A 27,636-nucleotide genomic window follows, 5' to 3' on the forward strand; every position below is an offset into this window, starting at 1 on the left:
GTGTCTGAAGACAGCTACAGTGTACTTACATATAATAAATAAATAAGTCTTAAAAAAAAAAACATTTGAGTAAGAACTCTAAAATATTTAGAATGGTTTTGAAAAGGAAATAATGAGGTGATAGAGATGAGAGCAAGGAATCATATTATTAGAAGAGTGATAAAGGTTAATAATAGATTGCTAACTAAAATAACATTGTATCATTACAAGGATTTTTTTAAACTAGATAAAGATAAAAGAGTAATAGGTATTAGAATAATCTAGAAGCAGGTCTGGGCATATTAGGGAAGATCTGTAAATCAGTGGAAAACAGACTGATGCCCCAATTATGTGTAAGAATAATGCGCTTTCTATGGGGGTTCTATCCTCAGAACCCACCACCATACATAAAAGCTATTACAGATGGGTTTGTGGGTTTTTTTCTTCCAAGCACCATGGTTAGTAACTTTACTCTTCATAGAATATTTCATAGGCTTAGAAGAATAAACACATCATAATATAGCACTGTAATTATGTACTAGAGAAAATCATTTCAACTTTGTAAAAATACAGTATTCCTAACAGCATATATACCAGTAATGTTCAGTTTTTACTAGTGATTCATTCACATATATGGTGATTATTTTTAAATAAGTATTATATATCAAATACTGTCAGAGATATATAAGTAAGTTTATAGTCTACTGAACAGTTGGTTGTAATTATAAACACCCATAAATATTAACATATCAATGGTTGTTAGTACCAAATAATGTCTTCTCACTCAGAAGTAATGAAGAGAGTTAAGAAGTTCTAGGGAACTGGGAAATAGAATTGGAGATGCTCATTTTGTCTTTGCCTTTAATTATATTTTTTACCCTTATTAATTCTCAGGAGTATACCTCAATTCATATAAACCTAGCTGGGGTCCAGAACTGAAGCTGTCTTGATTTGGGAGCACTCTACAGAATGACAGTTGTTTCCTTGTGCGGGAGAAGAGTACAGTGGCAGCAGCTGAGCTTCTCAGTCCTTGCCATCAGAATGCCAGCGGTGCAGGGGACACCCAGACATGCTTTTCTTACAGTTGTGCCTTCTCAGTTGCTTTCAAAATGTAATAAAAATGACAATTTCCATGCACCCAAGTCTCAAGTCCTACCACCTTAGAATTTCAAAGAAAAAAAGTAAACTCTCCCCATAGGTACAGCTTAGCTGAAAGACCAGGACTGAGTATCATGCTTTCCATGTGTGGGATAGGTTAGACCCAAATGTACAATTAGGGAGAGTCTTCTACTGAAAAGGGAGGCTCACTCCCTTAAGAAAGGGATTGATTGATACTTGTACCCACTAAAGAAAATAATTGTTTTGAAAAATAAATATTGTTATGGTTGATAGAGTAAATGTCAAAAGCTTTTATCTAACTCTTAAAAGAAGTCTATAATGCCCCAACTCAAAAAAATGTTTAAAGAGTGACATAATAAATATAGACTTGTTACCTGGAGGAGCAAGAAATCTCCAAGAGTAATATCCAAGTTCTCAGTGTCAGTTGGGTTTTTGGTTTGGTTTGGTTTTAATATTGTGTTTTTATTTATGATTAAAATTGAAAAACACACAACATGGTCTTTTTAGACAAGATATATGAAATCAAAGGAAATTACTGGCAAATTTTACTAAATTAAATATTTAAACTTTCACTAACAACACTAAAAGATACTTGATGCATGGGAAAATGTTTTTGTAATTTATTATCCAAAAACAACTTTAAAAGAGGATCTTCTAGTCCTCTAGAACTGGAGTAAGTTGATATTAAAAAGATAATCATCTCAATAGGAAACAAACGGACAGCCATAGCTTGAGTAGCTAGTAAGTACATATAAAGGGGTTTAACTCACTGGTAATCAAGACGTGCACATTAAAGCAGTATGTTCTATTTCACACCCAGCACATGGCTAGCTTCAAGAATGTGTCAGTAATGAACAAGGGTGTGAAGGAACCAACCAAAAAGACAGATGATGTCTTTCTTCACTTTGGGGAAGAATTTGGTAATGGCTGATGAAATTTACAAAGTATGTATGAGATCCTGTTTATAGGTATATATGCTACAGAAATGTTTAAATGTTTATACCTATTGTTCATGTCTCCTATAACAGTGAGTGTAAGAGAAAAAAATTAGAAAACCAGTGTTGTCACTGGGGAAATGAATCAAATAATTGTAAACCAGCATACATACCATAGAAAACATAGTAGTACAAATAAATAAGTGTGTTAGAGTGTATGTATCCAGCTTTAGACCCAACAGATATGGCGGAGCAACAGCAGGTGGGAGGATTGCTGAATTCTAGGACCTAGGAAATTAATTGTCCTGACTGAGAAGCTGTCTGCTCTACTCCCACTCATCCTCTCAGAGGTCGTCTCAGAAGAGTTCTCTAAGGACTGTCTGATGAGTGATGCCCTCACTCTTGGCAAAAGATCCAATGTATGGTTGTGTATACTTATATTTTTGATTCTTTGTTTTTACATTAATAAATAAACATTGATGAATATAATACAGACAAACATCTTTTGTGTCCTTAGTATTTTAAAAATGTAAACAGCTGACTTTTAAAAGTGCTGTTATAAACAGCTACTTTATAGGCATTAATATCAAAATTAAGGCTAATTGGCATAAAGATATGTCCATATTATGTAAAAAAGCAAGGAGTAAAGTATAAAGCAGTATTTAGAGAGTAAAGATTTAACATTTACAATAATAAAGTGCTGTGTAAAATGTCTATAAGAGGGTTCAATAAAAGAATATTAAATAAAATGGAAGTTTGGTTTGTCTTTGAATGTTATTTTTCTTTTCTGAACCTATAATTTTCCTGGAGCAAATGGAGGCATGCACTTTGATTAAAAAAAACTATACTTAAGAAAATTATGTAAGAATTTTAAAAACACCTATAACATTAGGAAAGTAAAATTAGTTTAGCAACTGTGTATTTGTTCCCTACTTTCAATATTCAGTGTAATTCTGACATTGGACACCCCAGAGTTAGTGTCTGACTCCGTAGTTTGAAGACTGCTCTCTTTTCTGATATGTACCACAGGCTCAGAGGTCTCCCGGCCACCATACTTCTTACCTTACTCATCATAGTTTCAGGACTTTCCTAAAGTTCCCATTTGGTTTAATGATTTACTGAAATGGCATATGGAACTTAGAAAAGGCTGTGGTTGTAATTACTGATAAAGAACATAAACTAAGCCAACCTAAGTGAGGAGCTAAAGCATTAGACCTGGGAGCACACTGACAGTGTCTGCCCTCCCCATGAGGAGCAGGGTTTGCCATGCCCCCAGCATCTTGAGCATGGTGACTAGACTTGCCTTGGGTTTTATTTCTGAGTTGTAAGTGATGAAATGCTTGACCGTGTTTTTGCCTCCCAGTCTCTGTCTCCTGGCTCCCACCCTTCTTCTGGTGACCAAGCCCCACGTTCAGTAGTTCTTTAATGAACACTGAAGCTTGACTCATGGATTGCATCTTCCTCCCAGGAGCTGGAGACAAAGGCCAGATTCATTTTGTGTAGCACAGGAATATGTAGAAAAGATAGGCGTTGAGGATGAGGAAACAAATTCCCAGCATGAGTGGATATACAAAGCTTTTAGTAAATGGTAAAATGTTTTTTAATTAAAAAGAAAAACAACTTCTTGGAGTATCATTTTCTATAATTTACTACTATGTGCTTAACAGGCAAATTACTTATCCAGTTTAGGTTTAAGTTAAAATATGTATGAGAATTGCTTAGTAGAATTAAATGAGCTATTATGAGTTCATTGTTAATCATGTAATGGGGGACCCTTGACAAAGGTAATTGATTTTTAAAATCAGAACACAGATTAGGGGACATAGTTGTAGTGGGAAAATAATATTTTTACAACAAATTCAATTATGTAAAATGTATTGAAGACTTTTACAAATTTAATTATGTAAAATGTATTGAAGCTTTCCTTAATTCCTTGCTGTGACATTTTTTAGTTTTGTCTGAATGGCAAACATCCCAGTTTCTCATTCTCATTCCCGCCTGCTCTGCTGTCTTACCTGTTTGCCATGGTCCCCTCTCAGACCCTGCTCATGTCGTGCAGCATCTGTTACTTGTAGTGTAAATACAGCTCCAGGCAGGAACTGAATACACATGAGTATTAGGAGTCCATAAGGCCCCTAGGAATGGCCTGCTTTTCACATCCCATGGATACCTTAATTTTCTGATACCTCAGTTTTACATTTAAAAATACTGTTTATAAATGACACAGAGAACCTTCTAGATTCCACTTATGAAAAAAGTCTGTTTGAAGTATTCTCAAACTTGAATGTGCACAGAAATCACCTGGAAATCTGAAAAAGACCTGAGCTAGTTCAGGAAGGAAAGGCTGCCGGGCATGGTGGCGCACACCTTTAATCCCAACACTGGGGAGGCAGAGGCAGGCAGATTTCTGAGTTCGAGAACAGCCTGGTCTGCAGAGTGAGTGCCAGGACAGCCAGAGCTATACAGAGAAACCCTGTCTTCAAAACAAAACAAAACAAAACAAACAGAGAGGAAAGGCCACTGTGCAGTTCTGTAAGCTTCTGGATGACATCAGGACGATAGGAAACCCGTAGTAGTGGAAACAGTGTAGTAAATAAAGAAAAGATCTAGAGATAGAAGTGGTTTCTACATTAAAAATGGGTTACTAAAAACATGTTACTGAGAAAAGTAGTTTTTAGCTTCAAATTATTTCATTATTTTACCAAATCTTTTCACTGGTTTTCTTCACAGTCAACCATATTATAGTTGTTGCTTTGTTATTTTTATTTGTTGTAGAATATGTAATAATATATTCTAATATTCTTATATAAGCAATAATTCAACTGTTTAAATTCTCAAATAATTTCTCATCAGCAGCGATAATTTACTTATAGAAAGATGAGTGAGTGTAAGTCAATATTCCCATTTTACCCAGTATAAAGATTCTTTTTATTATTTTTAAGGTATTTTCTTCATTTACATTTCCAATGCTATCCCAAAAGTCCCCCGTACCCTACCCCCCTACCCAACCACTCCCACTTCTTGGCCCTGGCATTCCTCGTACTGTGAGGCATATAAAGTTTGCAAGTCCAATGGGCCTCTCTTTCCACTGATGGCCGACTAGGCCATCTTCTGATACCTATGCAGCTAGAGACACGAACTCCGGGGGGTACTGGTTAGTTCATATTGTTCCACCTATAGGGTTGCAGATCCCTTTAGCTCCTTGGGTACTTTCTCTAGCTCCTCCATTGGGGGCTCATGGAAGGAATTACAGAGACAAAGTTTGGAGCTGAGACGAAAGGATGGACCATCTAGAGACTGCCATACCCGGGGATCCATCCCATAATCAGCCTCCAAACGCTGACACCATTGCATACACTAGCAAGATTTTGCTGAAAGGACCCTGATATAGCTGTCTCTTGTGAAACTATGCCGGGGCCTAGCAAACAATGGAGGCTCACAGTCAGCTATTGGATGGATCACAGTATTAAGATTAAGTCACCATTAAAGTTCTCTATTCATTCCCAGCATATTCAAACTAAGATAAATCCAGGCAAGCAACAAAGATGACTGTGGATCCAGCTGGTCACCTGACTGTAATGGTGATATCTACATACAGTCCCTTCGTTCCTGCCTCAGAACCCAAGCTGCTGTTCTGTCTTAACCTCGTCATCTTGGCTATATGCATCTAGTTAGGAAATTTATCTCAAGTTTTGAATAGCTCTAATTAAGTTTCATACAGCATCTTTACTATTTATTTTATAAATTTATTTACATTTATGTTACAGGCGCATATTGTGGTGGAATGAAGCATAGGTACTGAATACGATGTTTAATGTTAAATTTCTGATCATTTAATGGAGAATTTCCTGGAAAGGATGCTTACATTTTTTTAAGATTCATGTTGTAAGAAAGTGATTTGACTGCTAATCAGTATTCCAATCTTTCTTTTGTAGGAATTAAGTCAGATGCTCTCAGAAACTCCACCAGTTTGGAAGGGATCATCAAAGCTTTTTCGAAATCTTAAAGAAAGAGGTAAGCTAATCTTACGTGACTATGCATTTTAGAATTGACGTGGATTTAAAACTGCATGTGTTTATAAATATACGTTTAATAAATATATATTATATGTTTAATGATATATACACACACACACACACATATATATATATACCACCAAATACAGAGGATTCCATTTTAGTAATGTTATTTTGGTGTAGTATAATTAAGAACTATGTTATCATGATATACACACACAAATATACATATATATATTTCATCACCTCTTTAGCTTCATTATTTTTAACCATACTGAAAAGCATTTTTATAATAGAAAGTACTTTTTAAAAATATTAGATATTCAAATACTAGTTTTCTCCACTTTGCTTCTAGAGAATTAACAGTTATTTCTTCAGTTAATGACTACACAAAACAACACTCACTGTAAAAGCTTCCTGTCTCTGTATCCATAAGGTAGTTGGTCATGTGGACATTGGCTTGTTCTCAAATTATGGGGCATATCTACATATCATGGCTCATGTCTATAAGCCCAGTGTTGGGAAGGCGAATGCAAGACCAGATATATACAGCTAGCCTTGGCTACATAATAGGTTCAAGGCTATCCTGTGTTACTTGATTGCCTCCATTAAAAGAAAAAAGCAAAAAGTCTTGTTTTTTCATGTGTAATCTGAATGAAAGTCATGTGTCTTTTTTGTGAACATCTCTTTTAAACTAGGATTTAATACTGGGCTCGAGTACATTAAAATAGTCCTTGGAGAAGTGGGCATGGTGGTATGTTTCACTAATCTCAGCTACTCTAGAGCCCGAAGAAGGAGGATTTTTTTGAGTCTGAAGCCAAACTAGACTCCATAGCAAATATTTATCTCACAAACAAACATATTCTTAGAAAATTTATTCATATTTTAGAATGAGATAATAGTATTGGGGGTGTTTAAAGCTCAAAGGGAATAGATAAATGTAATGAATTTTAACTATTTTACCTTAATATATCTTATAAGAAAATATAGATTGGACCAAATATAATTGAGAACAAAAACAAGAAAACCAAATGCACAGAGGAAGGAAATCCGTTTTCCCTGAGAAAAGGCTAAACCAGGGTCTAAAAGTTTAGAGCTAGCTTGTTAGATGTATATGAAGATTAAATGGTGGCAAATTTTTAAAGCTAAATATTTAAAGATACTAAATATTTTTAAAGGATTTTATCTTCTTAGCTATTACTTAGTAAAAAAAAATATTAAGCAACTTCTTATAACAGCAGTATGTAACAGGAAAACATAATAGATCAAGAAGTGTAGTAATGTAATGATGTCATGCTTTTGAGGAAGTTCTTTAAAATTTTAGTTGAAAACCTAATTTTTAGAACCTAATTGTCAATTCTTCTCCCTTTCTTGCCACTCTTCAAGACAGGGGGCTCTCCAAACTGCTCAAGGCTGTACGTGAACTTAAAACCCTACGTCCTGAGCCTCCTGACTACTGTCATGTAGTTGTGTCTTCTTTACCCTTTACCTTTAAAGCCGTACCATTATTGTATTAGTAGTATTTGACTTCAGTTTTGTTTTGTTTTGTTTTGTTTTGTTTTGTTTTGTTTTGTTTTGTTTTGTTTTTTTGTCCTGGGTGGCCTTAAGTAAATCAAAGGATTGATCTTCTAATTTTCTTCTGGTTTTATATGTTTATAGTTAGGAAGAACTATGAATCTATAGTTCATCTTCAGCAGTATTTTCTCTTTCCTTGACCATTTTCATTTAATTATATCACTTTTTTTTCTCCCTTCCTATGTGCTCAGTAGGCAGGTGGCCCTATAGACAAATGCTGGCCATGACCCTCTGCATTCAAGGATTCCTCCCTTAAGTAATCCTGAATGAGGGAAACCTTGAATTAATTATCAATTATATGGCATTATAAAAGTTCTTTATATTAGCTATAGTAGTTTGTCATCCTCTAAGTGACTCAGAGTGGTAAGAGAACTCTTAAATAATTGTGTCTTTACAGCCGTCGACCATTTGAGAATCTTTCTCCCATAACATTCATTGCAGTCATCCACAACTATCTGACTATAGGTAACAATATTCTAGAATAAACAAGACAGAGTGCTTTCAGAGCTTCTCGGGTAGTTCCCTTCATGTCTGTGACAGACTACCTCACAGTGACTCCTAGTCTCTTTGTTCTGTAACAAACAGTAGTGCAGCCTTGAAGAACATCAGATAAGCGGAGATCTAAAGACCACAATGTATTTAATGTTTTTTTTTCCCCCATACCTTTTACCAAACATCAAGAGTGACTGCAATCTAGGGAAGTACTGTAGACTTATTCCTGAACTTAATTCTTTCAGTCTTTTCTTGGTCAATTAAGCATAAAGAGTAGTGAAGAGTGCAGGAACAGCGTGTGTATTTATTTACTTCATACAAATTCTTGGTGAAACTTGCAATTACAGGGTACAGAGAATTCATGATGCAGAAAACAGAAAGTAAGGCCTCTGGGGAAAACTCTTAGAGTCAATCAGGGATAAAAGCTGTTACAAAGTAGCAAATGATCATTTGACGGGAAAAAAGGTAAGTGTAAGGTTTTAGTTTTAAATGTTACACATCAAAGTTCTAAACAAGTGTCAATTTTTATTCCAGTGTCACTAAAAGTGACTAAGTTCTTCATTGCATTTCTGACCTCCTTATGTTAGTTTCATATAGTAACAAGTAACAAGTTTAAAATATAAGCTATAAATAAACACTAACAGTAAATAAATTAATAAACAAACCTTTGCTGCCAATATATCTATCATGAATGAAAACTTCCTTAGAATTTTTAAAGAGGCACATGTAACAATTTAAATAAAATGAATTTTGCTACTTTTGCAATGATATTATATGTAGTCTCATTTAAAACAATATTTAGCATATGCATTAAAACTAAATCAGTCATAGTTTTTATTGTAGACATTATTTTACTTTGATATATGTCACAGATAAGTTAACATTTTTCAAGCATAATTGATACTGTTTTCTTCTAGGTGTGATTTCTTACACAGAATATCTTTTTCTTTTATGTATTTTAACAAGTAAGTATACTCATTAAAATTATTTCTATCTGTATTTTTCCTTATGACCCTAAAAATCTTTCTTAGCATATTATTGTAAGTTACCTTATGTGTATATTGGCTCTTTTACAAATTTATACCTAAATATCACAAGAAAATGTTAAGTATAACACTGTAACAGTCAAAAACCTACATACTTGGCTTCTGACAATAATAAAATGTTCATTAATTATAAATATGTAACTCTTTGGAGTACCAGCTACATGAGACCGTAAAGGTCAGAATTTATTCTATCAAGTTTGTATTATATACATTTAAGCCAGGTTTTCTGCAAGTATAATGTGAAAGAGTAATAAGTTTGAGTCCCTTAACCTCCTATCTATCCACTGCAGTGGTGTGTTCTCTCTGGCACATGGAATAGTATTTATGAAATACGTGGCAGGCTTACTAAAGCCTTGGGTTCAGTTTCTCAGTAGATGGAATTGCATGCTGTACTCACTGTGCTTCGGCCCCCAGGCCTTTAATTGTGGGACTCCTTCCCACAGAGGAAATCCATTCTCTGAGTGCGGTATTGTCTGCCCTTTCCTGGGAGTGCATCATTCAGGCTTCCTTTCAAAACACAAGAGTCCTCTTCAGTAGCTCTCTTGCCTTCTCTTTTAATCTTTTTGTCATGTTTTATTTTCTTCAGATTATTTAGATTATTTGAAATTATGTTTTACAAGGTCAGTCTTTCCACTCTGCTGTGGAAGGTCTGCAGTGTCAAAATGCTACCTTCTTTTGGACCATCTGTGTCACAAACAATGTCTTATTCACGGTGTCCTTTAGGAAAATAATTGGTGGATGGAAAAAAAACCAAACAAACAAGGAAGAATTGACTTTAGGAAATTTCAGATGATAAAGTCTGGAGATGTATACAAATGAGCACTAGTAAAACTCACTTTAAAATCCTGTTTCTGTGCTTAGAAAGTTTACACTACTGTGCTAGTTATGAATGATGTAGCAGCAGAAAGAGGGGTGTGAATGCAAATATATGTCAAAAAGTATCTTTTATTTTCTCTCATGTTGTTTATTCTGTCATAATGAGAAAAAAATCTTAGTGTTGAAAAACAAGCATTCTGCCATTCAGAGTAGGGCCACCTGAGATTGATCTGGCTTGAAAATTAGTTGATGATACCAATTAGTTGATGAGACTTATTTTACATATATTCATATACTTTTTCAAAATCTTTTAAAAGATTTTGTTGTGGTGTTAGTATTTGTGAAAGATAATAACAGTAAGTGCAGAATCCTAAAATCCTTATAAAAAGCAAGTTATCATGAAGCAGTGGCTTCCCTTGGTTATTCCCAGAGACAGCTCTGATGGGTAGCAAAGTAGGGCCAGCCGCTTCTTCAGAAGGATTTCCTCAGGCTGCTCAGTTTTCTTGGAGATGGGGCATTCAGATTTTTGCTAGCCATTTTGAAGGACAAAGGTCAAGTCTTTTCTTAAAAACGTCATTGACCTCCTCCCTGAAGGATGCTTTTCTTCTCCAGATTTTCTTGTTTACACTCTAGATATTTAAAAAAAGAAAAAGAAAACAAAGATAAAGAAAACGTATGGGACTTCAAAAAGCTCATAGAATTAAGTCAATTCATAAGCATGATAGTGTTTCTCAAAGAGTCCTGATACGTGGGTATTGGAAGGCCTGGGATTACACACTCACACATTTTATAAAACCTTCTGCCTTTTCAAGCTTCTAAAAATTTAACCCCAAATCTGTACCCTCTCATGAGCACATTTATCCCAGGTGATTTCATTTAGGTTTTTCTAAAGAATTGGAACTGGTACATTGTGTTATATCTTTATTCCTTTTGCCACTCCAAGTAGTTGAACATAGTTCAATTTAAAAAGAAACCAAGTGCAGTGACCTCATGTTTGTCTTTGTTAACAAATAAGCAGAATATTTATTTTTAGAGGGACAGTTGTCAGATATTTCCTTTAACACAGTGCAATAAGTAATAGGTACTTAGCAAGCTTACTGTACTGAGTCTGCAGTACATAAAGCAGAAATACGTATTCTTCAAAATAGCTCTCACTCTATGTAACTTATACTAATATATTATTTTGCATTTATTTTGTTCAGTGTATGTATCTAACTGTTGAATGCATGGATTTTGTACTTTTAAGTATTTCTTCCATCTTATGAAAACTTGTTCTGGTTTTTTTGTTTGTTGTTTTTTCTGGCAGAGCCCCATGCAGGTTTTAGAATAGCTTTCAACATGTTTGACACTGACGGAAATGAGATGGTGGATAAAAAAGAATTTTTGGTGGTATGTACATTATATGCTGCATTTTCCTAATAATTAAATATTGCTCCCTTACATTGTTATGTTTTGTGTTAAGACTTACAGAAATGTAAGTTATATTGAGTGTTTAAAGATGACTCTAGTCCGATGTTTGGACTCGATGGGAAAAAGGCAGTCCTGAGATTATGTCTTTCCAGCTAATACTCAGGTTTTGTCACAGCCCTTTGCCACAGGAACTTGTCTGTATCAGTTTGGACTCATCTTCCCATTTCCCTTTTTATTCCCAGTCCCTTAGAGTTAACCACTTCCTGCTCCTTTCCTTTTCTTTGATCTCTGCTCCTCCTGTGTGACCATTTATCTGACAGTGTCTTTAGTTGCTTTGTCCTTTTCCCATCTCCCCTTCAAGTCTTTGTCTGTTACTTGTGTATCCTACATCTGTTTCTGTGGCAAAATACTTTTTCTTCTTCTGAAATAAAAAGTAATACTAATTTATTTCTTAGAGTAGCAAAATCTGCCAATAATATCAATGTTCTATTCTCATTTCTTTCATATCCTCTGTTTAAAGGTAAGAGAAAAGATTACATAAAGAGCTATTTTATTTTATAACAAGCCTGTTTATCTAAATAATGTGACTAAATATTCTGTATCAGCACTGACTTTTGGAGATCACACTTTCTGAAAGAATTCTGTACCCGTGTCTTTTGAGATGTTGCCTGCTTCTGGGATGGAGTCAGAGGCATATGCATCACCTGCTGTTTGTTCCCATATACTCTGTGCAAGGGCTGCAGTTGCCCTAGAGCTGTAATCTGCTCTGTTTGGTTGCTGTAGTGTTTCCCTAGGTGTGATGTTTGCCTGTCTGTGTCAGAGACTCTGAAAACAGGAGTAACTGGACTCTCAACTCTCAGTGTACACAGTGCTGTGCAGGCGGCCTCGTCAGTAAAGTGCTCACTGCCCAAGCAGGACTGCGTTCAGATCTCCAGCACCACACAGATAGCCAGCCTGCACCGTAGTCTCATTGCTGAGGAGGCAGAGATGGGAGGGTCCCAGGGGCTTGTTGGCCAAGTAGTCTAACTAATATGTCAGCTCCAGGTTTGGCAAGACATCTTAAGAAATTAAGTGGGGGATGATTGAGGAAGACACCCAGTGTTGGCCGCTGCCCTCTGTCCATGTGCACACATACACACACTCATGCACTAAAGTAAAAGAAATAACTCAAAAAGGGGAAGTTATAGAGTTGAGATTGCAATCCAGATTCTACAGACAAGAATAACAAACTATTCAGAAAACTGACAAACCCATGTGTGTTAGAGGAGTTTCTGCAGACACCACAGACAGCAGAGTAGGACCGGCATGAGGCAGGAAGGAGGTCCCATTCTACAGGACTGACAGAGTCTGACACGGGGTGGTTTATTTCAGTCATATTAAAGCACAGCACAATTTGGAAAGTTTCCCGGTAATAATTAACTCAATTCTGTGTGCACAATAAAGCTTAAGGTATAACTACATCAGGTATAACTACTTGTAAAGTACATATGACTTCTTCCATAAAGACAGGCTCTATAAATTGATACATGTGACACCTTAAGGCTCTGGAAGAGTGTCTGCTGTGGTCATAGAGATAGCATAAAGGTCACAAGGCTATAAAGCACCTTTGCTCCTGTTTGTAAGAATCTGGGGACCAAGTGTGGCCTAGCCATTCAGATGGCGCAGAAGCTACCATGCTGTTAGCCACATCCACTCCCAGCTTTGAAGAGAGACATTCCTGGATGGTTAACATTCCTGATTCCCTTAGTGCTTTCCTGTGAGCACAAGCACATCATGGCCTCTACAGTAAAAGCAGCAGAATTAAGCTTCCATTGAAGACCTCAGAAATTCAAAGATTTATAAACAGTATGGGTAATGGAGCACTAGCTAACACTTATGTATAATAGGCAAAGTACTAGATAATTAGTTTTGATACTTAGTTTATGTAGCACTCTATACAGTTTTCTTATTTTCCAAATACAAAAAAAAAAAAAAAAGAGCTATAGACAGTTAATGTATCTAAGAAATGATGCCAGCAGTCTCTTCTCTACCATGTACAGTTAGTAGTGAGTGCAGGAACTTCACAGGTGATCATGTCCATTCTTATATAAACAAATTAGAACCAGTAGAGTCGGTGACCAGTCTACTGCAAGAACATTGAGACAGAAGCCTGACTCAAACCAGAGTCTGTGAGGACTGCTTCCGTGCTCCTTACAGCCCACCAGGTTTCCTCTCTTTCTGGGTGTGCCTCAGACTCAGTGTCTTTGTGTTGTAGAGATGAAGTAAAACTGTAATATTCAATACATTTTAACATAACTGTGAACTGCCAGTACCAAAGGAGATGGTTTTTCCCGTGAAAAATGATACAATCATAAAACACAGAGTAGTTTAAATGTTGAAACTGCTTTGTTTATGTGTAAGATATACTTAGTATAGTGTAATATGTAGGTATTTGATTCCTGATTTCTTTCTGTATAGCTTCAGGAGATATTCAGGAAAAAAAATGAAAAGAGAGAAACTAAAGGAGATGAAGAAAAACGTGCCATGCTGGTAAGAAATACTTTATAGTGGTTTCAGGTGGGTTTTTCCAGGTGAGAATTATTTTGTACTTGTTGAAACAGTGTCACACTTAGAATTTGGATCGTTTCCTTTACTGCAAACATTTTGAAGATTTAATGTAGAATAATTATTTAAGTATCTTATGCATCAATATCAATATCAATATTTATGTTAAATATTGATATTAAGTATCTGTACCCAATCATATTCATTAAATCATTTTCATCCATACTGTCGTTATTTGTGAGATATGAAGGGTATATATCATATAATAGATTAATAAGATCATTATGCATGTAAAAATTTAAAGGTGAATATGCAAAGATTTAATTCTGTAAGTGAATTTAATGATAGTGTAATATAATGAATGGTAAATATAAGGAAATGATGTAGGCTTTCTGCATCTCTTAGAAATAGTGTAGACTCTTCTCCTGGGTTACATGTTAGTGCCTCATTCTGAAGTTAGAATTAACAGTATTTCATCTTTATAGTCTTCATTTTATTTGTCCCAAATAATTCAGTCTTAACCACAGGCCAGCTCACATAAGCAACAACAATGACAAAATAACAGATTGGTCCTAAGCCCTTACTATCAGGCACAAGGCTATGTTCTTTTCATGCATTTAATCTATCCACCAATCCTCCTGTTGCCCACAGTCAAACAAGGAAACCGACCATTATAGAGTTTAAGTATCTTATGCAAAATTATAATCCTGTTCAGTGGCAAAGTCACAGTTTCAACCTTTGGTGGCCTGCTCTGAATTCTCTACTTTTATCCATCTTAATCTATTCATTTGCTATTTAAATACCAAAAATATGGTACATTTCATTGTCATGTAACAAATACTTAATTAGAAATATAATTTTAGTCATTAGTATTTACTAAAATATATAGGTCAGATAACATAGTGGGGAAAGCTACAGTATCAATACAAAAGCCAAGGTAAAGGAATTGTAAGACACATTGCACAAAAAAACATACAAATTGTAGGATACAATATACAAAGAAATGTAAAATACATTGAAAGCAAGCATTTCATAATAGTGGTGTAATTCACATTAATTTGGATTAATTCGGCAAGTCTAAGTAAATTATGAAATCTATATTATATGACCTTATCCTAGGTGATATGTCTTATATTCCCTAGCAAATATATTGGGAAATCAACTTAGTTTTAAAGAACAAGTAAAAATAACATATAAGTTGTATGTAACTTGATATATGTGAATGACCTCATTACAGTAATTAATCTACAGGTCCTCAGAGGTGTTGATGTGAATTTAAATAGCCCTGCTCAAAGCTCATTAGGTAACGTCTTTATCAGGTGTTCCTCTCAGTGACCTCTCCCTGACAGCACCATTCAGCAGCACAGCCCTCTACAATTCTTCATTACCGTCCTTGATATGGCAGTCCTTGGTTTCAGTGCATTAGTCGTATTTTAAACAATACAAATCTGAACTGACTTTGACTAGTCCAACTAGAGACGACCAAGTAAAATTAAAATGTAAATAGTTTTGGCAAGTTGATAGAAATGATAGTATACATGTACACATATTCTAAACACTAGATTGAACTTAAAACAACTAAAATTTATTTCATAGTAAAAAATGAGACTAAGCCCAAAGAGAAAGCAAGCCAGGCCCATGAGCCAGGTCCAGAGGATTTGAATATTCCCTCTGTGATGCATTACCTTTGTGGTTGATCTCAGTAAGATTCTTATTCTCTCTGTCTCAGTATTTTTACATTTACAATTGAAATAATAGAATAACGTTGTCACCACCAGTAATTTTATGAGGATTAAATGAGTTAAAATGCTACTTACCGGTATAATACATAATTATAAAAATATAATAGACATCAACAATGTTAGCTGATAGACTTGATAACAACCTCCTGGTTTCTTTAACTGAAAATTAGCATATCCAAACAAAACTCTAAAATACGTCCATGCCATTAAAACTCCGAAATGAACACTTTGTTCTAAGGTCTATGCTAAGACCATAATGAGTGGTACTCTCCGTATCCCCAAGTCATTCCTGGCAGGTAAGTGTTACTACTGCTCCACAGGTGAGCAGAGCAAAGAATAGGGTTCCAGGGCAGGGCCTCATCCCATTGTCCACATCCATCCTGCTGCGAGCCCAGCGGCCCCACCTCCACTCTCACGCTCACGAGGAACTGCTTGCTCACAGCAGCGGTCCTTTCATGTACAGTGAAACGGCTGAAATGAACACAGGCTACAAGCTCAGTCAACATTTATTTATACTGAATTTAAAAACTTTGCTACTCATCTTTAACATTTATCTCACTTGTATGTGTGCTTTATAGAGAATGTAGCATAATGATTTGCCCTTCCTAATTGATTATTTTGTCGTCTTTTTCTTTTTTTCTTTTGCTATACTTGGGTTCATTCTGAAATGTGACACTTCATTTGGCCCTTTGTGCTCTATGTCAGCGTCTTCAACTTTATGGATACCATTCTCCTACTAATAGTGTATGTACAATACTTTAAATGTTTTTATGTATATATATATCCCTTACCTGTTATATATTGAATAATGTTATTTCTTTATATAAAACTGTATATGCCATTTAAAGTGTATTGGAATTTGTTAAATACAATAAGATGCAATCAAGCCAGAATTTCTAGATATGTGAAACAAAATGTAGAAAGCAGTTGTATATCTTTATTAGTTTTATATTTATAAACTAAAGTAAATGTGAGTAAACAACCACCACATTTGGTAAACATTTACCAGACATTCTGGTAAAGTAATTGAAATTTTATATTTTTCAGCAATATATGAAGTATTATCAAAAATCCTAGAACAGATAGGCTTTCTTCCTGAAGAACACAGGTATTTTAAGAATTAACTCTAAAGACTGGTCAATGCCAATAAAATCATGTTAGACACTTTTTCATTTGCAGTTTTCATTTTTTTTCTGAAACTCTATTGCCTGCCTACTTTCTCTGCTCTATTAAAAACTATATAAGATTGTTCTTGTTACATACTACACAAACATGACTATGAGTTTCATTCTTTAGTCTTGAAATTTTCTGTAAGTGCTCTTCGCAATCGTGACTTTTCTGTTCTCTCGAACAAGCTTATTGGTTAGCCCAGCACATAAGAACCTGCTCAGAATAACCTGACTGTGTCCCATAAACATGCCATTTAGTTCATTTCCTAGGTACCCTTCAGCCTTGTTAAGGATTCCTCAGACTATAGACATCTACCTGAGAAGTCCCTTGAATTTGGGGACAGTGTTTAATTAGCTACTATAAACTATAGAAACACCTATTTTAGACTTGAGCACATCCTGGAGGTGGTTTCAACATCAAATGAGCACAAGGTTTCCTGCTTATTCACAAGGAGTGACACAGGATAATTGGAGAGCAAGCCACATCTATGGGGCCTACACAGTCTTTAAATTTGTCTAAGAAATTGAAAACATTTTCTATAAAATCTACTGCTACTTCCCAATAAGAGAAATTTCTAATTACTTTTAAAAGTGTTTTTCTGATAATTATTTAAATATTTGTAAGAGCTTATAAAATGAAAATCTTACATTAGAATATCATATATACTTGTAAACATAGTTAATAGTATTTATGATTTTATGGCTAATTTTTATTGTCACAAGTGGGAACCACTTTTTAGTGGTGGCAGTTTCAATGTCTCTTTTAATTTTTAACTAGTTACCATATAGTTGAAACTGCATAGACTTTACAGTCATATGCATTAAGGTATTTTCAATAGCCAGATTTAAACTGCATATTTTATTCATATTATCCTTGATGAGGGAAACATTTGCTATTTTTTATTTTATTGGTTCACAAATTTTTCATTTCATTTTACTGAGGACAGCTTCTGTCCTTATGTAAAACAAATGTTAATGTGATATAACTTCATGTTCTTTAATCTTCACTACGTAAATTAAATAATTTAACTGTTAAAATTTGTTTGATTTTCTTTTTTTTTACAAACTTTTTTGTACAATAGAAACATTCTTAAATTACTTCACTAAAGTGCCTTTGGGAAATGAGGTGGGGTCTGGACATAAAGACAGACCCTCTGAGCTCTCAAATTGCCTGTTCCAAAAGAGTGCCTGCTACAGTCACTTCTGCCTATTTTCATTCTTCCTGCTACAGTGAAAGAGTGAGTCTGTCCTCCTGGGTCTGTGAATATAGTAGTTACCCTCAGTACTTGTCCACTCCAGATAACCCAGATTCTTTTATATTTTGCATGTAGTCAAGTCTCAAATTATTTTTCCACAGTGATGAAAAAAATACAAAAAGAGTTCAAAAGAATAAGCAATTCAACTAGCTCAAAGGTCAAGGCTGTTTTACTTCAGCATCCCTTATATGATTTTTATGATATCAATTTTAATTAACCTAATGATATTACTATCAAAAATGTGTCAGGTTTTAATACCACTTCACTGGTATTTCATCATATGTTGAAATGTGGTTTTGGACTAAATTTGATATTTGTAAATAATCTTTATTTTTAAAAGTGTGTCTTCCCCAGTTTTTGATGTAGAATTGTAATATATATTGTACATATATTTACACATATATATTACCATGCATGTTAATTAAGTGTTTCAGTCTTGTCTGTCATTACTGATAGTTGTTTCTGCTTGATTATCAATTGGTATATTAAAATTAAATTAAATGTTATAATTACGGATTTATTGTCTACTCATAATGTTCTTCATTTTTATGTTATCTAATTTGAAACATTATTACATGTGTGAAAATATAAATTAATTATGCCTTAGCCAAATTTCTGGTAGTTAGTATACTAGATTTCTGGGTATATTTTGCCTTATAAAATCTTTAGTTATCAGATAGACTACCTTTTAAATTAATATTTTATTTTGTTATTATTGTTCCCTGTATATATTTTGCCTTATAAAACCTTTAGTTATCAATATAGACTACCTTTTAAATTAATATTTTATTTTATTATTGTTCCCTTTAATGATAATGAAGCTTTTCCTGATTTTAAAAATGTACTTTAGCTCAGAAACTTTTTTTAATACGTTTTAATTAGATATTTTCTTTATTTACATTTCAAATGGTATCCCCCTTCCTCATTTCCCCTATGGAAACTCCCTATCCCGTTCCCCCTCCCCCTGCTCACCAACCCACCCACTCACATTCCCAGTCCTGGCATTCCCCTATACTGGGGCATCATAGCTCAGAAACTTAATGCAAATAAAATGAATAATTATTAAGTAGCTTAAGAATTAAAATTTGCTCGTTCCCACAATCTCCAGGCACAATTCTTCTCCCAAAAAGTATCCTCCCAAATGATTGCTGCAGCTGTGGTTTACAGATAGATCGTCGCTGTGCTACCTATGCATTCTGAAAAATAGGCTTTATGGAGATTTTGTAGGCAGGCCCAGCTCAATCTCCTTTATTGCTTTAAACAGTGGCTTTATCAGTTGTCCTACCAAGAGAAAAGGGTTGTTCGTGAAGAAAGTAGTTCTTCAACTTGTAACACGGACTGTCACACAGATGTCCTCTTGCTGGGCATGGGCAGTCCCAGCTCTGAGGATGCAGCAGAAGCCCTTCATGAGTTCTTCCTGTTGCCACTCCAGATACTGAAAATCTGTGCTTGGAAGTCACTGTCTCATTTGTATGACCTTACCAGGACTTCTAGTCATTTTTACTATCAGTACAAGTAGCAAAACAAAGCCGAAGGCAATGGCATTTGTAAGAGTCTTTAAGATGTGTTAGGTTTGGTCTGGCCTTTTCATTCTCATCAAGCAAGCTAGTGCTAGTTCCTGGCCTCATCAGGATGGCCTGCTGTGCATTTTTCAGCTTCGCTTTCCTCATTAACTGGGAAATTTTGATGGTGTATTTTGTGAAATGTAATGGTCTCTTTTCTCCTGGCCTCTTAATTAGAAAATTCCATTAATTTACAATCCTTAGTGATGTAGAATTTAGGTGTTTTTCTCTGTAAACCATTCTTTTCTTCCTTGCTTTACGTTGCCTTCTTTAGAAATTTATTTTTTCTTTAAATTTAGTAAGTACTTAATATATTTCTATGTTTATCTTCTGAGTTTTTGATGAATATACCTAAACTAATAACATCTTTATGCTCTTCCTCTTAGGATGCTTAGCTATCTTTGATGTATCTCCTAGCATAGAAACTTGGAATTCTTGTATAGTGGCTGCATCATTCTTTTTTCTAATATCTCTAATTAGATATTCTAAATATATATCATTGATAATTTGTTTATGGTGATTTTACTGTGTAGCATGGGCTTTGTTCTCTTGATTCTGCAGCCTCTGCCTCTCAAGTGTTGGGAAGGCTTGTGTCACCCCTCCTGGCCATCAGTGTCTATTTAGAATTACCTGCTTCCTTAGTTATCGTTTTACTGCTGTGAACAGACACCATGACCAAGGCAAGTCTTATAAGGACAGCATTTCATTGGAGCTGGCTTACAGATTCAGAGGTTCAGTCCATTATCATTAAGGTGGGAGCATGACAACATCCAGGCAGGTGTGATGCAGGAAAAGCTGAGAGTTCTAAGTCTTCATCTGAAGGCTCCCAGAAGACTGTCATCCTCAGGCAGCTAGGAGGAAGCTCCCAAAGCCCACTCCCACAATGACACACTTGCTCCAACAAGGCCACACCTCCTAAGAGTGCCACTCCCTGGGCCAAGCATATTTAAGCCACCACACCACACCGGCATACTGACCATTCCTTACTGGGTTTTGACAGTACCTGGTGTTCTGAGTTCTGATTGCTAGAGTCCACATAAAGCTCAAGTAGGTGAGACATGCATGCAACCCCAGAACTTGGCAGTGTGAGACAAGAACAGCTAGCTCCCTAGAGTTTGTGGGCCACCCAGTCTACCAGAATTGATGGAATCCAAGTACAGTGTTTTGTCAAAACAAATAAGGTGGAGGCTGGGTGGAGGTGGTGCACGCCTTTAATTCCAGCACTTGGGAGGCAGAGGCAGGTGAATTTCTGAGTTCGAGGCCAGCCTGGTCTACAAAAGTGAGTTCCAGGACAGTCACAGATACACACAGAGAAACCCTGTCTTGAAAAGCCTTAAATAAATAAATGAATAAATAAATAAGGTGGAGAGTAAAACAGGAAGATAAGTAATGTAGACTGTTGGCCTATGAATCCATACAGTTCACTCATGTATATTTATATGTATTTACCAGTGCTCATAATTAATTTAATCTCACCTCTTTCTAAACCTTATGATCCAATATTCATAAAATACTCAAGATAGAGTCCTTTGGTGATTGGAAAATGATGGTTTAGCAGTATAGCTCAGGGTAGAGTTACCACTGAGCTTTATTATGTCTAAGGCCCTGGGTTCAATTCCCATTACAACCAAAAAGAAAAACAAACAAAACCTCTCTCTGAAAATGTCTTTATTGTAAGTTAACAGTTGCTTCTCAGCAAGTGATGATAAAACCTATACAGTGTTGGGGGCTTCTGTAATTGAAATTAAGGGGTCAGCTCTGAATGTAATTGGTTTTCTTCTGTAGGCTATCTGGGTCTCCTCCAGCCCAAGTCCTCCCTCCCCCATAAAAAACAGATTTTTTTTCTTACTTAATATATCCTGATTGTGGTTTTCTCTCCCTCTACTCATCCCAGTTCCTCTCCACATCACTTCCCACCCCAATCAACTACCTTTCCCTCCCTCACTAGAAAGCATATAGGAATCTAAGGGATGATAATAGAATAGTAACATAGACAGAGACTAACACTTTGGAGTTGGAGAAGACAAACAGAAGGGAGGATATGTTACTTTTGACAAAGACATCCCCTTCTCAGCAGAGTGTTCCAAGGTCACTCACTCATTGCAAGCCTGGCTGTGGGTCTCTGTACTCTCATCTGCTGCAGGAGGAAGCTTTTCTCATGATGGTTGAGCAAGGCACTGATCTAGGAGTATAGCAGATTGTCATTTTTAAAATAATTTATTTTATGTGCATTGGTGTTTTGTATGCATGTATGTCTATATGGAGGTGGTGTTATGCCCAGATGGCAAAGACCATCAGAGACCACTAGGAGTCCAACTCATATGCAAAAGCAAAAGTCTTTATTCAAGCCTGAGCTCGAACCCTCCAACCTCTCCAGCACAGTGGAAGGGGCTGAGCTGGTGCAAGACTTGCCTGTTTATCATGGTTGATGGGTGAGGAACTTTCCAACTTGGCAGTTACATAATGGCTTGATGCCATTCTATTGCCTAGTAATGATTTCAGCTTGATATGAACAATGGCTGATGGCTTAATCAATCTACTTTAAGACAATAGGTACTTTCCCTTAAGAACTGATTGGTTGTTGCTTAGGAGTGCAGTGCTGTTTGCTGAGAATTGTGATGGGGTGACATGGTTCTTGGAACAAGTTGAGATTTTTCCAGTAGCTGAGTTTATTCAGAGGGCAAGTTAATTATAAAATGGAGTCTGGAAGCAAAATGGAGTTTGTAATGTTAAGGCTGGCCCTTCTGTGTCAAATCTAGGAGTGACAGATAGTTGTAAGATGTCATGTGGGTGCTGGGAATTGAACCAGGGTCCTCTGAAATAGCAGTTAGTATCCTCTACTGCTGAGCCATCTCTCCAGCCCCCACAGAATGTCACTTTAAATCTTCTTTGCCCTTGTTTTTTCTTGCTGCAGTGTGCCTCTCTGCCCTGCTTTTATCTGTGGTGAGATTTGTTGAGCTTCCAAAACAGGAAATTGTTTTCTCCCCTTTAGTGTTGGGATTCACTGTCTTTACTTCTTTACCTGAGTGCTCTTTACCATCCTTGTCTATTACAACTTTCTGGTGCTTTCATGGACACTCATTTGATCTACTCTGTCTGTTAGCTTCTCTCTGAGTGTGTGACAGACCTGGAGAAAATTAGTCCAATACAACATTAAATTACAATTCCAAGATTACTGGTTTTGGTGTTTTGTTTTGTTTTGTTTTGTTGCTGATGTTTTGACACAATTGTCCATTGTTGCAATAGAACATAATAGAAAGATAGTTTTATTTTGCTTGTTTTTGTTTGTTTCAGTAGGTAAAGTACTGGCCTGCTTAGTCCTAGATAACTTCGGGCCATCATCATTCTGCTTACGTCAGTGATAGATCAGTATCTCTAAGATAGACTTTCTTGAGAACTTCCTCTGACATTTCATTCCTCCCGCCCCACTGCCATATCTGCCTTCTCTGCACTCCTGATTTTCTATCACAAATATCAGTGACAGGATATTAGAGGATTATGGTAATAGGACCTTGCTTAGACAGTTAGAAAAGAGATGTAGAAACTCTCAAATCTGCCAAGTTTAAGGACTTGCATTAATAAATAGCCTCGTTGACGTAGGTAGGTAGGTAGGTAGGTAGGTAGGTAGATAGATAGATAGATAGATAGATAGATAGATAGATAGATAGATAGATAGATAGATAGATAGATAGATCAGACTTAGAAGGTACAGGGCATCAGTTTGCCTGGTCCATCCTTTTTGCAAATTCTTTTGAGTAGGTGGGGGGACAGCACCCTCATAGAAGCAGGGGAGGAGGGATGAGATAGGCAGTTTGCAGAGGGGAAACTGGGAAAGGGTATAACACTTGAAATGTAAATAAATTAAATATCCAGTAGAAAAGGAGAGAAGAAAAATAACAAAAAAGAAAGAAAGAAAGTCCACCCGTAGCTTGTTCTACTGGTAAAGGCCTGAAAGCTGAGATCACTCAGCAAGATGTTTTCAGGGAGTCTTTATGTGCCACCTTCCATTTATACAGTGGAGCATGAGAGCTGTCTGTTTCATTGCCGTCTTAGAGCCTGGTAACAGGTGTGCATCTCATGTCCTTCTTTAAGTTTTACACATATGGTCCAGTGTTAAATTTGCTCTATATTTCTTCCTTTTCAGTTCTAACTTGAGCTTCTTATCTCTTTGAAGCTTATTGCAGTGCCCTATTTATATTTTCCACGTTTAAGTCTTTTTATTCTTTTTCATATTAAAACATTTATTCTTAATTACATCTTGAAAGTTATTGATTAGAAGTGACTAGCTTGGACTCAGACAAATACAGGCATCAGTGAGTCTGCCTGGTGGGTCACTGATCTCACAGCTATCTTTTACTTGCAATAATAATAGCTGGGAGAGTATTGGGCCTTCCTTCTCTCAGAAGCCTTATATTTTCAAAGCTGGTATAAGATAAAGCAAACAAGTACAGTCACAGTACCCCAGTCATCTTAGCTCATTTCATGTCTGCTGCTTTACTACACATGTAGAACCAATTAGCATGGATTTACTAAGTTGTTTCTGTATCTTTTGCAATAGTGACCAATTAGCCATATTTCCTAGTATAGTAGATTTAATAAGCCTTTTTTAAAATCATGTGTTAATCTTCTAAGTTACAGGTAAAATGCAAAAAATATTCAAAATAAGTATTAAAGTGAGAGTACAGTGTTAATTGAGCATCTATCGAGGCTGTTTCCAGTTTATACAAAGGAAAATAGACAGTGCTAGTTCTATATTTAGCTGATTTTCCCTGTGTAATTTACTACTGCTTGTTTTCAACTCAGTTATTTAGAAAAAGAGGTAATTACAATCTGTGTTGTAGTGCCACGTTGCTATAAGTATTTATGTCTGTTAACCATTTACAGCTAAATAATACTTTATGATCAGCAAATCACTATCAGTGAACAGTGTTTTGTAGTAAATTATAAAGTTAGTTAAAATTAGAAAAATATTGTTTGATATATTCCTACATAGTATAATTTTAATGTTCCAGATTGTTGTCTGTTTGCCCGAGACAGAGGTTCACTATGTTACTAATCAGGCCTTGAACTTCTAGAATCAAACAGTCCCCTGCTCTGGGCTCTAAAGTAGCTGGGAATGTAGCCACGTGCTCCACACCTCACTGATACCTGCCTTTTAAAAACTAAGACAAAAGAAAAGTAGAAAGTTCTATTCTCCTGCCGCGGTGCATTTTCTTTCAGTAACCGTAAAATCCATAGGCCTGGTAAGTTCAGTACCCACTGTGTGTCCCTACAGAAGCCGACTGTAATGATTTCTCTTGAGAGTCTCAGGTTAGGATTGTAGTTTTTAACCTGAGAAACTCTGTCACGTAGTCAATTCTGAGAGGAAAATGAGTGCCCTGCCCTTATAAGCATCAAATGAACCTTATCTTTCATAGTAGACACACCTGTCAAATCCTAGAATAGGACCATCTGACTTAAACAGTTTTTATTTTTACAAGCATTATATTAAAGTTTGTATCAACAAGGTATGGATGAGTTTATTTTGATTATGTTAGTTAGTTACAAGATAGTGATAAAAATTAGTGATAAAACAACTAATTTTGAAATTAATTATACATTAGTAAGTTACCACAAATTTTCAAAAGTTTTTTCCATATACCACTTCACACAAAGTATAAACAAATTTTGTCATACTTTTATAGAAGTCACCTAATGTCTCAAAAAAGACAAGCAAGATTGCAGAGTTTGAGTCTTTTTGACATAGCCACATTGTGCTTAGAAAGAGGTTATATACCATTTCATCCCTGACAGCACCATGGGCTAGCTGTGTAATGGAATACTTTGTGTGCAACAGAAAGACAACGAAGGTAAGCCAATGGGCTCGTTTCCCTTCTGTGGCTGGTTAAAGGAGATGGAAAGCATATAAGTTGCCCTTCTGTGACTATTGTTTAGATTCACGACATTGTTCTTAAAACGTCTACAGGTGCTTAAAACAGATGCTGAGGAACTTGTCTCCAGAAGCTACTGGGATACCCTGAGACGTAGCACAAGCCAGGCGCTCTTCTCAGACCTCGCAGAGGTACAATCAACCAGCCGTGCGGTCCTCATACTCCTGTCGTTTGTTAATCTGATCTTCACTTGGTTTTAGAGTCATAAGAAGAAGCCCAAATATAGTATTTTTCTATTTCTTTTAGCTTTTTTTAGTAAACTAATAAGTACTATGTATCACACGCATAATCACTGTATAGAAAGAATATTTTAATATGTTCATTGTACTGACAGGATGTCAGTTATTATTTCTGTGTTGACTGAACTTGTTTATTTTATAAAGCATAACTTCACAACATATTTAAAAGAAAATGATAGTTTTTACTAAGGATCACTTTCTAGACATTTGAAATAGTAATACAGATTTGTAGATTTACTGACACTATCCTACAACCTAAAAGTTACATAGAAGTTACTAAAATTCTTCACTTTGTAAAACATGGCTGCTCTTATGTTAGATTTAAACAATTAACTTCCTCAGCTGATAGTGAGTAGCTTAAGGGAAGGGATACAGAAATAGGCGATTCCATCAAAGAATTGGAAATTTATCTTTATGTTCACTAAGCCTGCCAGTCCATGTTTGAATAAAAATCAGACCAACTCAGATTTTGTTGTAGTATGGCTTAATTGTTACTAGTGGACACTTTGGTGCTGCCGTTGGGATAGACTGCCTCTATTCCTGGATTAGTTTACTGCCACCATTGACAGGAATTTAAATATCTAATATTAAACTTATCTAATACCTTTTCTAAACTTTAAAAGTAAAGCACTGTATGATAGAGTGTTGTTGGAGTGCTTGACACACAAGCATGGGGACCTGAGTTCAACCTGCAGCATCCACAGAAAGAGCGAGCACAAGGCACATTATATACTCTTTACCGCCAGCAGTGAGGAGGAAGACACAGAAATGCAGAGCCCTTTTACTCACTGGGCTAGACAATCTAGTTGCATTGACAAAGCCCAGGTTCATTGAAAGACCCAGTCTTAAAGACTAGAAAAAATGGCCTAGTCGGCCATCACTGGAAAGAGAGGCCCATTGGACATGCAAACTTTATATGCCCCAGTACAGGGGAACACCAGGGCCAAAGAGTGGGAGTGGGTGGGTAGGGGAGTGTGTGTGTGTGGGGGGGGGGACTTTTGGGATAGCATTGGAAATGTAATTGAGGAAAATACGTAATAAAAAAATATTAAAAAAAAAAAGACATCTAGGATTGATATGTGATCTTATGCATGCACGTTGGCATGTATACACACACACACATCAGTATCTAAAATAAATACCAATTATTTCTGATTTCTTTTTCCTTTTTTTTAAAATAAAGCTTGGGATAGTATCTTACTTGGAGAGTCTCTATTACTACACTCCTACGTAATAGAAAATGAGAATTCACTATAAGTCACAACTTGTATAAAAGAATTATTTATAGTATTTGTATTTTAAGATACAAACTAGTTCAGAAAGTAAGCTTGGAAATTTACTTATATATTTCTTCATTGCATATAATACACAACTCTTAAAATATTATAGGTAAATAAGAACTTAGCCTCTCATTTTCTTACCCACAGCTGCTTTAAACTGTTGGCATTTTAAGTTATAAAGAAGAAACCATGTTTTTAAAATTATTATAAAATTATATAAAGATTTGCATATGTGAACAGCTGACCCTAATTTCAGCTCAAATAATTCAGACAATATGACAAGTATATCACACAGTATTGAAAGCAGTTGGTTGGTGCCAGGATTCTGTAGATGACTTTGACTTTTACAAGTGAAATTTAATGTCTTTTTGCAATAAGTAGTACTTACCCATTGGGTTATTCAGAAATTTTACTATATTAAACTTGAAAATTTCCCTTTGCTGGAGATTAAGGTTATTTTCACATTGTAATTAATAGAAAGTTGTTTAAAAGGCTGTCTTAAAACTTTAATAGTTTGATAAATTTG

General features: G+C 35.7%; 1 protein-coding gene across 2 annotated transcripts in view; it reads left to right on the forward strand.

The window, feature by feature from the left end:
- Positions 1 to 27,636, forward strand: part of Micu3 (mitochondrial calcium uptake family member 3) — a 76,705-nt gene that overhangs the window by 34,155 nt on the left and 14,914 nt on the right. Inside the window, exons 4-9 of one of the 2 annotated variants that reach the window (XM_021169879.2) lie at positions 5,969 to 6,047; positions 9,034 to 9,081; positions 11,285 to 11,367; positions 13,846 to 13,917; positions 16,380 to 16,418; positions 25,627 to 25,722. In XM_021169879.2, coding sequence (XP_021025538.1) covers positions 5,969 to 6,047; positions 9,034 to 9,081; positions 11,285 to 11,367; positions 13,846 to 13,917; positions 16,380 to 16,418; positions 25,627 to 25,722 — 417 coding nt within the window. The remainder of the gene's footprint in view (positions 1 to 5,968; positions 6,048 to 9,033; positions 9,082 to 11,284; positions 11,368 to 13,845; positions 13,918 to 16,379; positions 16,419 to 25,626; positions 25,723 to 27,636) is intronic. The other variant, XM_029480397.1, reaches the window with a different exon arrangement.

This window comes from Mus caroli, chromosome 8 (genome assembly GCF_900094665.2).
Source record: "Mus caroli chromosome 8, CAROLI_EIJ_v1.1, whole genome shotgun sequence".
Taxonomy (NCBI): domain Eukaryota; kingdom Metazoa; phylum Chordata; class Mammalia; order Rodentia; family Muridae; genus Mus; species Mus caroli.